The sequence below is a fragment of the Abramis brama genome, assembly GCF_963993115.1.
Source record: "Abramis brama genome assembly, chromosome: 24".
Taxonomy (NCBI): Eukaryota; Metazoa; Chordata; class Actinopteri; order Cypriniformes; family Leuciscidae; genus Abramis; species Abramis brama.
In genome coordinates this window covers 16,997,442-17,013,531 of record NC_139986.1, presented here as the reverse complement: position 1 = coordinate 17,013,531, position 16,090 = coordinate 16,997,442, and the positions used below count along the sequence as shown (strand labels likewise).

General features: G+C 36.7%; 2 protein-coding genes across 2 annotated transcripts in view; both read left to right on the top strand.

Moving 5' to 3' along the window:
- Nucleotides 1-979: 979 nt before the first annotated feature.
- Nucleotides 980-4,955, top strand: myd88 (MYD88 innate immune signal transduction adaptor). Its single transcript, XM_084103089.1, has 5 exons — nucleotides 980-1,538; nucleotides 2,108-2,230; nucleotides 2,316-2,496; nucleotides 2,902-2,993; nucleotides 4,081-4,955. Exons 1-5 carry the CDS (start codon nucleotides 1,235-1,237, stop codon nucleotides 4,233-4,235), a joined length of 855 nt encoding a protein of 284 aa, XP_083959215.1. The 5' UTR covers nucleotides 980-1,234; the 3' UTR covers nucleotides 4,236-4,955.
- A 2,267-nt stretch (nucleotides 4,956-7,222) lies between these two features.
- oxsr1b (oxidative stress responsive kinase 1b) overlaps nucleotides 7,223-16,090 on the top strand; it is a 47,208-nt gene continuing 38,340 nt past the window's right edge. Inside the window, exon 1 of the mRNA XM_084102970.1 lies at nucleotides 7,223-7,465. Within this exon, the coding sequence (XP_083959096.1) occupies nucleotides 7,396-7,465 (70 nt within the window). The 5' untranslated portion in view covers nucleotides 7,223-7,395. The remainder of the gene's footprint in view (nucleotides 7,466-16,090) is intronic.

Below are 16,090 nucleotides of genomic sequence, written 5' to 3'. Positions count from 1 at the left end.
TAAGACAGCTGTGTGCTATGATTACTAGTCAGAGTACTAAGTAAAAAGCACTGCAATACTTTTCCTGCACCTTTTATTATAACTTTTCTTTGAGGTATGAATATCAAGGACTTTTCTTAGGGCTACTTCATTTGGCATGAACAAAATGTGCACTTTCACAAAATATGTGGAAAAAAGTGGACATCTATCTATGTGTTACATGACAACAAAATTGCTTCCTGCATGTTGGTTGAACCCTATTTTTTACAGTCTATGGTTGAACCACTGGAAACAAAATTGCTTTGCTTCTTCTTTCTTTTTTTTTGTAAAAGAACTATGCCAACATTTCTTTTTTCAAGACGTTCATAGCTTGAACTAAAGTGTTTTTAGTTAGTGTTTTTAACTCTCCAAACACTTGACCACATTAATTTGATTTAATGATATATGTTTGGAGTGTTCAATTTACTCTTAATGTTTTCTAAATTATAATAATATTATAATTAACAATACATTGAACACAGAGAATTCCAAACATAGACAATTATTTACCTAATATTCAATACTTGGCATTTTTAAATGCGTTTTATTGTCACTTAAGCAGGTTCTGCTATGAACGTAAGTGTAAATATAGGAAGAGGCAATTAACGTTACACATGCGTCGGATGTGTCCGAGATATTAATGCAGCATAAGTATAAGGTATTTTTCTGCGCAAAATTGACACCAAGTGTCGTATCTGTGAAGGGAATATGGAAACTGTAACCAAACCATGACATTTGAACCAAAACGCTACCATTTTGAAGCCTTTTTTCTCCACAACTTTCTAGCGTAAAAGTTTCGGAAATTGTCCATATTTGGTGTTTAGCTCTTGCAAGCAGACCTGAGATCAGTTTTTTGCTGATCTCTCTGTGACGCACTAGATTCTAACAGCCGATCCTGAAACAGTCGACCCTGCCTTTTTTCCGGAATCAATGAGTCCATTGGCTGAACGCTTATTTCGTCATTTCTCTGACGTTTTCTAGTTTTGAGAACATTTCCTCAATCTTCACTTGGATTTAAAACAACATATGTTGTTGTTCATTGTACTTTACTGCGTAGCATATATTCGTAAGTTTTTATTTCCTTCAGTTTATCGGTATCTTCAGTAAATTACACCTTAATATATTTAGCTTTTAAATCACGTTCTCTTCTGTAACTGTTAGTTAAACGAGGATATTAACAATCTCAGAGGATAACAGTAAGATTGTGCCCATAAATATGGCATCAAAGTTAAGTATAAACTATGAGGAGATTCCAGTAACAGCTTTAAACTGCAGTTTCCGAAAGAAACTGGGACTGTATTTGAATCCCCATAACACAGTGGCATCAGACTGGAGGACTGTCGCTGAAATGATGGACTTTACCTACCTGGAGATCAAAAATTTCGAGAAAAGAGACTATCCCTTTGAAAAGGTTTTAACGGAGTGGGAAACTCGTCCAGAGGCCACAGTAGCAAATTTACTGTCGATTTTAGAAAAAGCGGAAAGGAAAGATGTTATATCAGATCTCAAAGAGATTATAGGTATGTCATCCATATTTTTTTCATATTATAATATATACTTTATGTGTTATAGCTTGTTGTAATAATATATAATACAACATATGTTTACTAATATTACTATTGCTACTTATTATGTCAATAATTAAAATATAAAATATTACAATTATTATTAATCATTAAAATGTTTGCTACTAAAATTTTAAATAATAAAAATTAATTGAAGTGCTTTATTTAGTAAATATATTATTAATATTAGTATTGTTGTTATTATTTTATATGAAAAATGAATAAGAAAGGTCATGTTTATTTGTAATTCTTGTCTACTTCACCCAAAAATAAAATTGATCCCATAATTTACTAACCCTCAATTCATCCTATGTGTATATGACTTTCTTCTTTCAGCTTATATTTCTGTTATTATGGAAACAGACATTATTACATGACATCTTTTGTAGACAAATATGCTCAAAGACCACGAGTGAGAAAAGACTGACTAATCATGACTACCATTTTAAACGTGCAATGGCATTGGACAAGTAGCGAAAATCTCCAACTAAGTGTTATTGTATCTTATTGGTGTTTCTGCACAGATGATGACTGCAGGAAGTACTTGGAAAGACAACTGAGGAAGCCCGTCCAGGTTCCAGTGGTGGACAGTTGCGGGCCCCGCACAAAGGAGCGAGAGGGAATCACGCTGTATGATGATCCACAAGGTGAGTTTTTTCCTTGTTCAGTCTGAATGCACTGTGGAGTTAGTTGTTTATCAGTTTACCGAACTAATCACTTCATTGTCAACAGGACTAACACCGGAGACCTTTGATGCCTTCATCTGCTATTGTCAGAATGACTTCCAGTTTGTCCATGAGATGATCAAACAGTTGGAACAGACTGACTACAACCTGAAGCTGTGTGTATTTGACCGAGACGTCCTTCCTGGCACGTGTGTGTGGACCATCGCCAGTGAGCTCATAGAAAAAAGGTCTGTTTAGGGTTATTTTTCATCCAATGCTCAACACTGAACACACACACACACACACACACACACACAAATAATTATTTAACAAAACTTTTAATTGTAATATTTAGCTGAAATATTTCTAAAACTGAATATCACTTTATATCGTACAGTCGTGATGACTTTCGTTGTTTATTTTTTATTTGTTTTAACAAAATAGTTTATAATATCATATCAGTGATTAATTTGTTTATCAGCCATAACATAATTTCAAAAAGCGTATCAGTATTGGCTGGAACTTTAATAATGGAGCATGCCCAGTTAATCTTATTTCATAGATTTGTAAATTCTTGATGAATTGTCTAATATCTACTTTACATGTTTGTAATCAATTGTAATGTTTGTAATAAATAAAAAAATGTCCCATAGGTGTAAGAGGATGGTGGTGGTTATTTCCGATGACTATCTGGACAGTGATGCCTGTGACTTTCAGACTAAGTTTGCACTCAGCCTTTGCCCAGGTATAATATCTTTAATATTTATTTGAGTTGCATTACTGTTTTAATTACTTCAGTAAGTGAGCTTATTAGGGCCAAAGGGCTTTTTGAGACACTTAACATGCTTAAAATCTAAAATTTGAAACGCAAATCAGACTTGTCGGCCATTAGGCATGGTCGTGGTGGCAGACTCTCAGCACCTTTTTTTACAGGGTACATAAACTTGCTGCATATGTCATACATACATGCACGTATGCGTATGATACTCTCTACATTTATAGTTCTCATTGAGCCAAATAACTTTAACCTAGTAGCTAATGATTTTGTGAATGCAGTGCATGCAGCAAACCTTTAAATAGGATTCATGTGATTGTCATCAAATTTGAACAGCATAATGCCGAGACATTGAAGATGCTAAATTGCAAATATTATTTTTTACAACTTCTTTACAACTTTACACCTTCACACAAAACTCCAGATCGTGCTGATTCCTATTGAAATGACTGGATTTTGCCCACAACATTGTGCGGAGCAACAACAACAAAAAATGGACGCACCTTGATAGTTGCATTTAGCAGATTAGAGCTAGCCGATAACAGTTTACATTTTAAGATTTAATTTCTATATAGTATAAAATGCGTTATATGGCTTCTATATAGTATATATAGTCACTTTATATGGCTTATTGGTTTTGCCATGGCTAGGATATAAATTTGTGGTGAAAACAGGAAGTGTCTCCTATTTTCTGTGTGCATCAAGTGAGCTGAATGTTTGGTCACATGACTATTGTGAGTAACGGTCATATCACCACTTGGAAGCAGGCAGCAGAAAGTGTGTGTCGCTTGCAACAGGCTTTTGAAATAGTCCTCCTATATTTACCCACACAAAAGTATGTGCCCACCTTTGTTTTTCTAGAGCCAACAGGTGGTGATAGAGCCCGTCATCGCTGCTTGCAGCTATATTTTAACCATTGAATTCTGCAGTTGTTGTACTATATTCATCTCTTTATATGATATATGATCAATATTGTAAGCTGTGCTGAAGTGTGCATTTCATGTCATGAAAACTGAAGGATAATAGAAATGTTCTTTTCGTTTTGTCTATTCTGCAGGAGCTCGCTCTAAACGCCTAATCCCTGTTGTCTACAAAACAATGAAGAAGCCTTTTCCCAGCATTCTCCGTTTTCTGACCATCTGTGATTACACCAGACCCTGCACGCAGGTTTGGTTCTGGAGCCGACTGGGCAAGGCGCTCTCACTCCCCTAAACTTTTCTGTAGAAACCTGTAAAGGTTTACTATACAGTCATCACTAGGTAAAGCACACTATTCTCTATGGAGGATGAAGGGAAAATACCTTCTGTGATTTTTTGCTCGCTTGGAGAGTTTCTCAGACTCATTAGTGAGTCCAGCTTATGAACATTTCAAGAAAGGTACTTTTTATGGTATTTACATCTGCCCTCATCAAAAGGTTGCTCAGCTTTCCAAAGCAAATCCCCGAAATGGTTCTTGTTTGTAATGTGCAGAAGTTTTTCTTTTGTTTTTTGTTCATGTCAAGTGTTTTTGCATGTGAAATCTGAATGAGCATAATCATCCAGCTGTTATTTCAATTTATTCCCGGTTTGCTATCATTAAACTGTAATTAAACTCTTGCAGTGATGGTACAATCTTAAAAATAAAGATTCCAAAAGGGAGTTGGGTCGAGCCATGTTGGGTTCCTCAAAGATACTTTCAGTCAACAGTTCTTTAAAGAAACATCTTAGTGTGAAGAACATTTTAATAATCTAAAGAACCTTTTGTGGAATGGAAAGGTTCCATGGATGTTCAAGGTTCTTCATGGAGCCATCAAAGTCATTTAAGAACCTTTGTTTTTAACACTGTATTTAGTGCTATGGGCACACAAGAACATGAACACTTTTTTTGCTCTGTTGTTAATCAGTCTTTCACACTGGCAGTGTTTTGTATTATAAAATATTCATGTGAAATATATTTGTGTATATTATGTTTGTTCTGCTATTTGCCATGAACATTATTACTCGGCATTTCAAAGACTGTCACAGTCTTTATCTTGGGTACGCAGTCACGGTTTCTAAACCTTGTTTTCACTTCTTGAATACCTCAAGCTTCCTCTGACGACACGTTCATCTGCACAGAAAAGATAATGGCTTTTGATCTGTTAGATCAGACTTTATGACTATTGATTCAATTATTTTTCTAATCTTTTGTTGTTGTTGTTGCATAGAATCAATTTCAGAAGATTTGCTTCCTTTTTTTTCTATGTTTTAACAATTTATGAAACTGGGTTTGTATTTGTTTGTATTGTTGCTTGTGTCACAACTTATAAGCTATACAGGTAATTTTTTTACTGATTTTTTATATGAAAACAACACACCTTTTATCTCCTGTGCTCACCGTTTAGACATACATCATGACAGCATTGTACATACAGTATGTATATATATATATATATATATATATATATATATATATATATATATATATGCTGCTATACATATTATTTGCATTAATATCAAAAAGCTTAATCATATTTTATATAGTAGGTAATTTATGTGTGTACAGAGTCAAGTACGTCTGTATATAGATCAAGTTGGCCACATTTACCGCTCTTCCTGTTAGTGGAAACTGTTTCTACGAATCAGCGAGAAATACATTCTTCGGAAGGATTAGAAAAACCAACAAACAGGAGTAACCTCTGCAGCACACCTTGCAGATTTCATGACTGGAACTTTTTGAAATGTGTTGCGTGGGTGTGAGAGCATGGACATGTCTCTCGTTTTATTACAATATATATATATTAGTTTGTTTGTTTTTTTGCCGTTTTTTTTTTGCCATGTTGTCCCCGGGTGCACTTATAGCATAGAATGTATTAAAATATTCTTGGGAATGTTGTTGTAATCGATCCTCATTTTATAGGATTTTCCTGTGTTCTCAATTTCACTTTCCATTCTAGTCTTTTGCAATATCTCTTTAACTAAAGTCAGTTGCTTAATGACATCATCCTCCAGGAAGTGACGAGAATTAGCCAGGTTCGATTGTAATGTTTTGTTGAATTAGTTGGTTTGTTTCTCAATGATTTTCATCAATACCTTAAACGCTTTCTGTTTCAGAGAAGACCAAAGCAAGGGAAACATTGTCTTGTTGCGCTCTCTTCAAAATCCCCCTTTAAATTTTGTCACATTTTCTTAGCCTAACATGCTCTAATTGATTGTATCTCCTTTTTTTATTTGCTTATCTTTTCTTGTATTATTATTCTTATTGTACATTTTGTCAATGTTTTTTTTTCTCTCTTTTTTTCTTTTCTCCTCTGGTGTATGTTCCGGTTCTTGTTTTACATGCTGATAATATTTGTTGGCTATTATATGTTTATATCTATAAAAAAATAATTATTATTATTTGGTTTGTCTCACTTTAGAACATTCCGTCCATCATTCTAAAATGAATTTACAGAAATTAATATTAACCAATAATTTATTTGAAATATATCTGGATTGTCTTTGACACACTCAGCAATGCCTACATTTAGCGATTACCATCCTGTTAGGTATTCTGTTAATGTTCTTATCACTAAATAATCAAGCTATAATTAAATAAACGATTAAATTATTAATTATTTCTGGAACTCTTCTACCTTTTCAAATTAATACTTTTTGAGGAAGTGTCCTGTTTATTCCACGAGATGGCGGCATAATTAACTATAAAATAAATAAATAAAAAAATGGCTACAATGCATTTTATTACTATTTGAAGTTAAAAGTTTAATAGAGCTAGTGATGATTTTTCACCAATTATTGCACTAATTGACCTTGAGCGAAAGTGCTGAACTAGGTTTTGGAGGTTATGCTTCTTGCAGTAGGCTACTGTACTGACGTTTAAGTTTAGTTTAATTTTGTGTAGGCCTAAAGAACTAGTGTTCTATTATTGTGTAAACTATTACTGTATATAATTCTTGATTATTCTTCTTGCTTAGCTTTTTAATCATAATCATAATAACTTTAGTTTCCACCAAACAAATGATAGTTATACATTTATTGTTAATACTACTGAGAAACAAACTATTTTTTGTTGCAGTAATATTAGCTAGTAACTGATATTTTGCTGGAATGTACATGTACAGTACGATGGTGAGTATTTTAAGGGAGATAGATAATAGATGATGAGGGTGATTATTACACACCCAAGATGGCCGTCTATCGAGCCCGTCAGTGTGTAGGAATGTGGTGGGCGGGGCTTTTGGCGCTGGTGGCAAAGTTTGGGAATGATAGAAAGGCTATTGAAGATAATCGTGGAGAGGAGCTGGAATGCTACTGCTTTGCGGATTACAGTAACATTTACACGTTGTTTTCTGCAAGCACCCAACACCAGTGCTTGGATTCATCAGGATCTAAATAAAGGTACGCAATCCTGAGACATGTCGGAGGACCTGAGCTCCCAACCCTGGTCCATCAACAAGGATGACTATGAGCTGCAGGAGGTGATCGGTGAGTGTGTACCTTATATGATAGCCGGTGAACACATAGGTGTGTGTGTATGTAGAACTCTTATTTGCTACAGAACGGTGCGTGAAAGTGAGTTGTGCGTGTTGGTGTTGTTCAATGTACAGTAGGTTGGTGGTTCTGTAAATATGGGGTTTTAAATTATGTATTTAAACCAGGGTTTGTGATTTTTTTAACTAATTAGCACTTGTTATAAGCACATATATTTCAACTCAAAAAGTCTTCATTTTAGTTAAAAGCTAATGAGTTAAATAGGTGTCTGCAAAAAACTCATAACCTCCACTTCAGTTGTCAAGCCTGTCACGTATGCCAAGTTCAATCTCTCTCTCTCTCTCTCTCTCTCTCTCTCTCTCTCTCTCTCTCTCTCTCTCTCTCTCTCTCTCTCTAAACATATTTAGCCGTTCACCACCTTACTGAAATGCATGTGGTGTAGATGAAGTTTAATTGCACTCATGTGAATAGCCGTTTGACAGAGTTTGCATGGCAGTATTTGAAGACATCTGCCTAACACCAAAATGATTCAGCAAGCGACAACGCCTCATTCTGCTGATAAGCCCGAACACGTGCAGTAACGCTTCTTCAGTAATGACACCCTTTTTATTTCCTTCTGTAATTTTCTCAATTCTCAGTATATTGTAGTGCACCTATTGGTTGACAGAATTGTGGTACCGCCCACTTTTACCTTTGGTAAAAACTGCTTACTGACTAGTACTCGGCGTTTGTTTACAGATGACTGTTGAAACATTTCTAAGAGTTAGCATGGTCTGCTTAATTTAGAACCGAGTCATATGTCAGACCGGTGAGAACCGTAAGTCTTTTCATTGTGGGTCTCAAAAACCCACAGAGAACGTCCAGCACGAGCACATGCTGTCATAAACTAGTGCGCGCGCAGACTCTATACGAACCTCTGTAACATTCCATTCATGCATGGGTCATCGCTCCACATTTACATCAGTGGAAAGTAATAAATAAATATCATGTGATATTTATTTATTCATGGACTAGATAGTGTTTTGGTCGACAATTTTGTATGACCTTTATATTCAGGTAGTGAATAAATAACTGGTGGTTTGGTCTGGGGATGCATTGAACAAGATGTTTGACTGGGTTTCTCCGACTTGTTCTGTAATAAATGTACCATATGTGGCTTAACATTTTCCACCAGCCTCTTGTCGTGTGGCCATAAAGACACTGTTATAAGCTGTAACTCTTTTTGATGATCCATGACTGACCAGCGAGCAAGTTTTTACAGCCAGTCAGTAAGGTTCTCCAAATCTGCTTTCTAGGCATGATCTTCTTCCATGTGTTACTTTCTTCATTCTCTGAGCACTTTACTGTTTGATTTAATCTCGTTACATCGCAGGGTTTAGCATGAGATTACCTCCTCTATGGAGTCACACGAGTGCTAGAAGAGTCATCTGATAACCTAACATACTTCTTTCCAGAGCTTTAGACCCCAAAGGGTGCTTTTTGCATGTTCCGTGTTTTACTAGTTTCCAAAGCTGTAAAGCTCTCGCCAGAGTAACTCATAATGCAGTTCAAACTTTAACCACTTTTTTAGTATTAAATTGGTAATAAATTGCCCTCATCCTCTATTATAGTTTCATGTTTTAATAATACAAAAACAATGGATTAATAATATGCACAACTAATTGCATCACATAAAATATTGATTTTTGCTTGCCCTTCTCTGGAAACAGATATTTAGAAATTTGTATTATAATCAAATATATTTTTTAAAATTAATTAAAAAAATTAAAAGAAAAAAGTTTTTGAAATAATAGTTAATTTTATTTTTATTGAAAGTGACTGTGAACATTAGGTGGTATATTATATATATACTTGATAATGGCCCAAGTGTTCAACAATTAAAAGTCCGCGTGAACCGGAAGTTGCAAACGACTTTTCTCCAGTGCTGTGACGTATATTTCCCAGTGAAAAGGAATATTGAACAGAGGGCAGGGTTTTACTCTAGCGCTCCTCCTCTCCATCTCTCGCTCATAACAGACTAACGGTTTGAGGGGAGTGGTTAAGCGTTTCCCAACCCAAGTCCTCAAACCTACGTCATCAGGGAAGGTCCTCCAATGCAGAGGGGAGGGTCATTTTCAGATTTTGATTAAAGATTACGAAGCCAAAAAATGTTTTTGTGTGGATTGACTTGCATGGATGAATTGTTCACCACAAAATGATCAATTTAGGCAAACAAAGTAAATATGGTCAATTTTGATTTCATGTGGACTTTAAAATAGCTTTTTCTCTAAAATTACTATGCATTAGGGCCTAGCCTGTGTCTAGTCTCCTAACTGTGTGTGTGTGTGTGTGTGTGTGTGTGTGAGAGAGAGAGAATGTAAGACTGGTCAAACCTGTTACTGTTACCTATTTTTCTACTATGCCTCCTTTTTTGACTCATCAGCTCTAAAGTACCTCACACCTTACATGTCAGCTTGTGGAAGAGGAATGTATCATCTTTCAGCTTAATGTTAAAAGTATCCTTAGTCTGTACTTGTCTTTTAATAAGTCTTCTTTCTTTTTAAAGCTTTTTGTCGAAGTGCACCGAAATAGCCTAGACATTAAAGTTTCAGGATTGTTTTTGTAAGCTGCAATTTCCCCAAAAGATTTAGTTATTATCCCCAAATCCCCTGTATGTCTCCCTGTGAGGATATGTTGTGCCCTCTAGCATGCACCTTCAGAATTGCTGCTTTGTTGTAACCTGGCATGTGACGTGACATGCTAAAATAGGAGTTCATGCTAGAGGCGAGTTTGATTGTGCACCTTCTGGAGTTTAAGTTTAAGGTTGGACGTCTCAAGCTTCAGTATCTTGTTATAATCATACTGTACTTTAATCGCAGTCTCGGACGGTTACTATTCTGTCTTTAAACTCATACCCAGGTGTCCCAGGACCAAAATAATTGAAACAGTGACGTTTAATATGCTCCAAAGTCCCGTTATGGCAAGTCATTTCACTCGGCGGCCATCTTTGAAACGCCTCTCGGGCAGCTATTTTAGTCATGCTTGTACAGCTCCTATCGCTTTGAATGTGGATGCATCAAATTCTCCAAAGCTGTTCACCAGGCTTACGATTAAATTTCATATTTGAAATCACCAATGAAATCTGACAACGGTTTACTAATCACGACAAAAAACTGTGTTTTTCAGGCTGGATCAGCCAATGCGCACGCGTCTCTGAACACTGAGTGTTTCTATCGCAACTAGAGCTTCTAACGGCAGCTGCAGTGACGCAATGACTTTACCAATTGGCGATGGGTTTATGGGCTTATTTGGAAGGCGGGACTTATTCTGCTATATTGCGCTTTGCACACTTTCTCCCATAATATGATTGCACCGTCTTTGTACATCTGAAGTCTTTGATAGTGCTTCTGAAATGGCCATTTTGACTGTCAATAGCTATGTTTCCATCCAAAGTTGCGAATTTAACTTCTGCGCAAAATGAGAATATCACTTTGACGACAGACTTTGTCCAGGCATTTTTTTAAATTATTTTGATTATTTGAATTGGTCTTTTCAGAATGACCAAAACAGCATTTCAGATGCTTTGCAACAAGATTGGTTCGCTGGTTAATCCAGTTATGACGTCTCCTCGCACAAAGTCACATGACTTTTTTGATGCGCATACGGTAAATGTGTTTCCATCGTAGTTTATGTGCATGTTTTCTTATCGGATAAAAAATGCATCTGACTCAAATTGAGCACGTACATTTTTTTTATGCGATATCCCAAAATGCACGTAAAAATAGTTGGATGGAAACATGGCTAGCAACTATTTTGTGCACACAGCGTGGATAAGCTACAACAGGTAAACATGTCAGCTGTGTCTAGGGTTTTGCTGACAATATCGATTTATCGATTTTAATCAAACTTCATTCTCATGAACCGATTCTTACATGAACTCAATGAAGTTCCTGCTTGCGAGGTAGTACTTTTTCAAAGTTCAGGAACTTTCGGGAATGGGACTTGGGCGCTGAACATGATGATTGGTTGAGTTCATGATGCATTTTGATTAGCGCTGCACGATTAATCGTATCGCAATCGCGATGTCAAGCCTACGCGATTATATGACGCAAAATGCTGCAATTTTATATTAAATAAACAAATTAGCGCTGTTAACGCAATTAACGCAGCTTCTGTTAATTTTTGGCATCCTTTGGCTAGTGTTATGATCCCGCTCTTGTTCATGCAAATGCTTTTAAACCATTCATGCGCGATAAGACAAAAAAGAACGCGCTGTCAGTGAATGTCCTCATGACACACACACACACTACCCACAAATAGACGCGCGCCAGTATCAAGTTCTATTTCGCGGTAGAACGAACAACACACATGTAAGTTATGCCAAAATGAACGCGCTGTGAATGTCCTGACTGTGACACACAGAAAGACTCGCGCTAATATCGTGCGTGCGCACAAAACAGCATGCCAGAATACAGTTCTCTTTCGAGCTTGAACCAACAATAACACACACAATTATGCCAAAATGTATTTTTGTCGAGTATCTTCATAACATATGAGCAGTCTTATGATGAATGTGAAGAGATGTGACTCGTGAGAGAATGAGGCGCGTGTGAGATCCGCGTCTCTGACAGCAGTGGCTGGTCTTAAAGGGACAGTACACAGTAGCCACTAATTATATCTGTCGCTAAAGTTAATCAAAGAACAAAGGGAACACAGAAAAACACTCACTGCTCTTGACTAAAGAACTTTTTTCTTTAGGCAGATTATCACTAATCTGTGTGTGCATTTATTTTCCTTGAGAACCAAGCAAGTTGACTCATGAAACCATTTGTTTATTATATCGCATATCGCAATCGCAATATTGACCATTATCGCAATATGACATTTTCCCCAAATCGTGCAGCCCTAATTTTGATTGATTAAAAATCTGTTGCGGTGCGTGCAGACCTACGTCACCGGACTAATTTGCCTAATCTTCACCTTTAGACAGAAAGCAACAGGTCTGGGGGAAAAAAAAGTTCCTGGGACAAATTGTTCCGGCTAATTTCGGTGGAAAGGCGGCTTATGATGTTTTCAGTTGATGCGGGATCAAAACTTCACTGTGCATTATTTATAGCATGTTTCCAATAATCGCAATAGAGGGTAAAAAATAACCCAGGAAATTTTTAGTGTACCCTCTTTGTGCTTTGTTACTTTTGATATGAAACAAACTCAGCTTTCAAATTCTTGCGTTTTCATCACAAAATTCAAACAATAAAAATCGTTTGAGGGCAGCTTTTATTTGAGTGTTGATGATGATTCAATTTGATTTGATTATTTTGATTAAACTTTAATTTGGCTTCAGTTTTCGGCCAAATGAAAACACAAACAGAAATGAAAGTTTCTGTGTTTCTGTAAAAAAATAATTGCAGTGTACTAATCTTCAATCCTAAATCTGGATTTGATCATGAATTGAGAAGCCTTGATTTACAGGATAATGTAGGCTTGATAAACATAGACTAATAAAGGAGCTGGTTGCTCTTCTGTCGCTTTATTTGGGCTCATTTTATGGTGCTAAGCATTTCTGTGTGTCTGAATCCTTGTGTAAACTGGCCAGTTGTGTTGAGCCCAGCTGGAAGCTGTAGTTGCTGACCAGAGCAGCTTTTATGAAGGCCCTGTTTTCTTGTATTCCAAGTATTGCTTCACTTGGTTTAGAGAAATGCACTAAAAGAATGTGTCTATATGTGACTATTATGTGAAATAAAATAAGCACTTAGTTTTCATCAGCCACCTTGTAATTATTAATAGTGCTTACTGCTTAGCAAAGCATCTCTATTATTGCTCATACTTACGGTTAGAGATCTGAACACACCCTAACCGTAAATGTTGATGTTCAGTGCATCAATCATCCTCCACCATTGTTCTATGGACACAAATGATACCTCAAATAGTTTGTAAGTCATCAGACCCTTTACTTTGTGGATGATAAAATGGGTTGGAGAAAAACGCATACATTAAAGGTTGGACGAAAGACATATTTAGCCACTTGTGAATGGTACTGTTGACTTTGACGAATGAGCAACTTGCGGAGCTTGCTAGCAACTGAACTTGATGCTTGCTAGCAACTGCTTTCTTCGCGGAAGCTTTGCATTCAAAGACCTAATAAATCTGCTTCGCGTCTGGGTCCTCATCACCCTATCAGGGTTTATTCTGGGATACAACCTGTTGGATGTACATTATCCCTTACTTACTGGTAAATTGCAGAACCAATTTCTCTCTTTTTTTTTTTTTGTGAAAAGGTCCTGTTCACACATGATGTCTTACCGGTAATTTACCAGTAAGTGGATTTTAACCAGACTGTATGTGTAAAAGGGGCTAATATCAGGCTTTTTTTATTTACAACAAAATAAGCTAATTACCTGCACAAAACTACTTCCTAGGAGGACTTGTCTGAAACAGCTGCATGATTAATCAACCACCCACACAATCTTATTCCTAAATGATAGCGATTCTAGTAAATCTTTGACAGATTCACATTGAAACATTCAAATCTGTGCTCGCGCTGCCACTGACCCAGAGAAATCAGTTGTCATGTATAGGTACGAAACAGATATGAACACTGACGGTAGCGATTCAATGTTAATTCAATGTTTTGAAAGTAACTTGGGCTTCAAATAACAATTATATCAATTACATCGTAATTGGTCTGCAGATTGCGGTACTAGATGGCGATAAGTGACTTTTAAAAGATGTATTTGTCATTGAATCATTCATTCAAGAAAGAGATTCGTTCAAAAAGGTTGATTGATCTAGTAATGAAAGAAAAGTTTGTTTCATCCAGTAATGAAACAAATGAAGTATTTATGAGTAGCCTAAGTCATTGAATCATTCATTCAAACCATTTAAAAAGAAATCCTTCAAATTAATGAAACCTTTTAAAATAGATTGCAGCAATTAACATTTTGACAGAACCTCTAGTACATTACTTGTTTTTTTGTTGTTGTCTGTTCAGAACTTACTGGACATTCATCAAAATATGAGCAGAAAATGTTTCGCCTGATTCGCCAGGTTTTTTTTCTAAAACCCAATTGCAGTGTTATGATATAGGCCATGTGTGTTTAGTTTACCATCCACTTTTAGGCTGTAAACACAATGCAGTGTGTAGAACAGTATGTTTCACCTCCCACTGCAATTCTGAGAACTTGTGAACAGCTTTAATTTCATAGAATTGAAACTGAAGGCAGGCACATGTTCTTTCCATTAAAAGCGTGACATTAAATGGAGTTGAAATTAGTCAACGTTTCCTTTTGTCTTCCAGCCAAGGATGGGTTTGTCTGATTTGCTTCGTCCACATTACTGTTAATCACAGACAAAGATTTGTTTTAGCTGGATCCGTTTGTATTAAACCATGTAATCCAGGAGGATTTCTCGGGTGCTTCTCTTATTCCACTCTCCGCTGAAGTTTGGAGCATACTCAGCTGAACCATTGTGTTGGTATCTTCCCAGGGGAATTGGAGTCTTGTTATTTTACTGATCCTAGCTGTTTTTTCCACCTCAGAGAGCACAGAGTCTCCTCGGATGGAGTCAGACCCGTGCTCTGTTCCTCTCGGCTTCCACAGTCCTTCACTGTTCTAGACTGGAAATGTTTGATTACTGCTGTTTGACAGTCTGTGACTGTAAGGCTTAAAAGAAGCTGTGTTTATCAATGTTGCCTTGAGTTGGAAATTCTTTTTCCCTTTTAAGAGCATATGAGTCATTAGGTGTGTTCAACTTGAAGTGGCACTGCACAGACCGATTTAAGCCATTCAAGCACAAGACGCAGTGAAATTTAATTAATAAGGGAGGGCGAAGAAGGGCTAAGCCACCCTGAAGACCGAATCCTAGAACCGCCCCTGTCATACACCGACAGGTGTATCACTTGAATGTTTAAACTGATAGCCTAAGACTTAAAACACGTGGAAATAATAAACTTTCTTGAAGCAAATTAAGCAAAACTGGCTCGATCTTTGAGATATAGGCAATTATAGTTTTAGGGGGGCTGAGATGACAGACAAAACACCTAAAAACGGTCTAGAACCGCCCTTGCGCGCTTTATGACAATGCGAGACCCATGCTTTCGAATCACTACTGTGGTATTGTTATACGTCGATCAGTCTGCGCAGTGCCACTTCAAGTCGAACACAACTATTTTCTTCATGAATCTGACTACACTTGCTGTTCTGTATGCTTTTAGAGAGTATGTAAAAAGAACCAGTTCAAATGACTACCTTTCTTCAGCATTCGGACTACAGTGATACTACTGTATGTCACTAAAAAGAATCAGTTAATATGAGTCATATGAGTCATACATTCAGTTTCTGAATCAGGCTACACCAGTTGCACTGTATGTTTTTGATTCATTAAATAGAACCGGTTCATGTGAGTCATTTGTTCAGGAATTGGACTACACCAGTCATGCTGTATGTTAAGACATGTTTTGCTATCATTGCTGTTATTTCGAAGGTTTTGCGAAAATCATTCTGCTACATTCTCCACCAATTGTCCAGATGTTCTTTTCCGAAATCCAATTCGCCCTCAAAGTGAATCTTACGAATTCCTGTGCATCAAGTGCTCCATCAGAGCTTTTCTCTTGTACGAAGCTCCCTAAGTGTGACATGTCTC

Coding starts and splice junctions, on each gene's coding strand:
- myd88 (XM_084103089.1), top strand. CDS start 1,235: ATGGCATCAAAGTTAAGTATAAACTATGAGGAGATTCCAGTAACAGCT. Junction 1,539..2,107: donor AGATCTCAAAGAGATTATAG/GTATGTCATCCA, acceptor GTTTCTGCACAG/ATGATGACTGCAGGAAGTAC. Junction 2,231..2,315: donor GCTGTATGATGATCCACAAG/GTGAGTTTTTTC, acceptor CATTGTCAACAG/GACTAACACCGGAGACCTTT.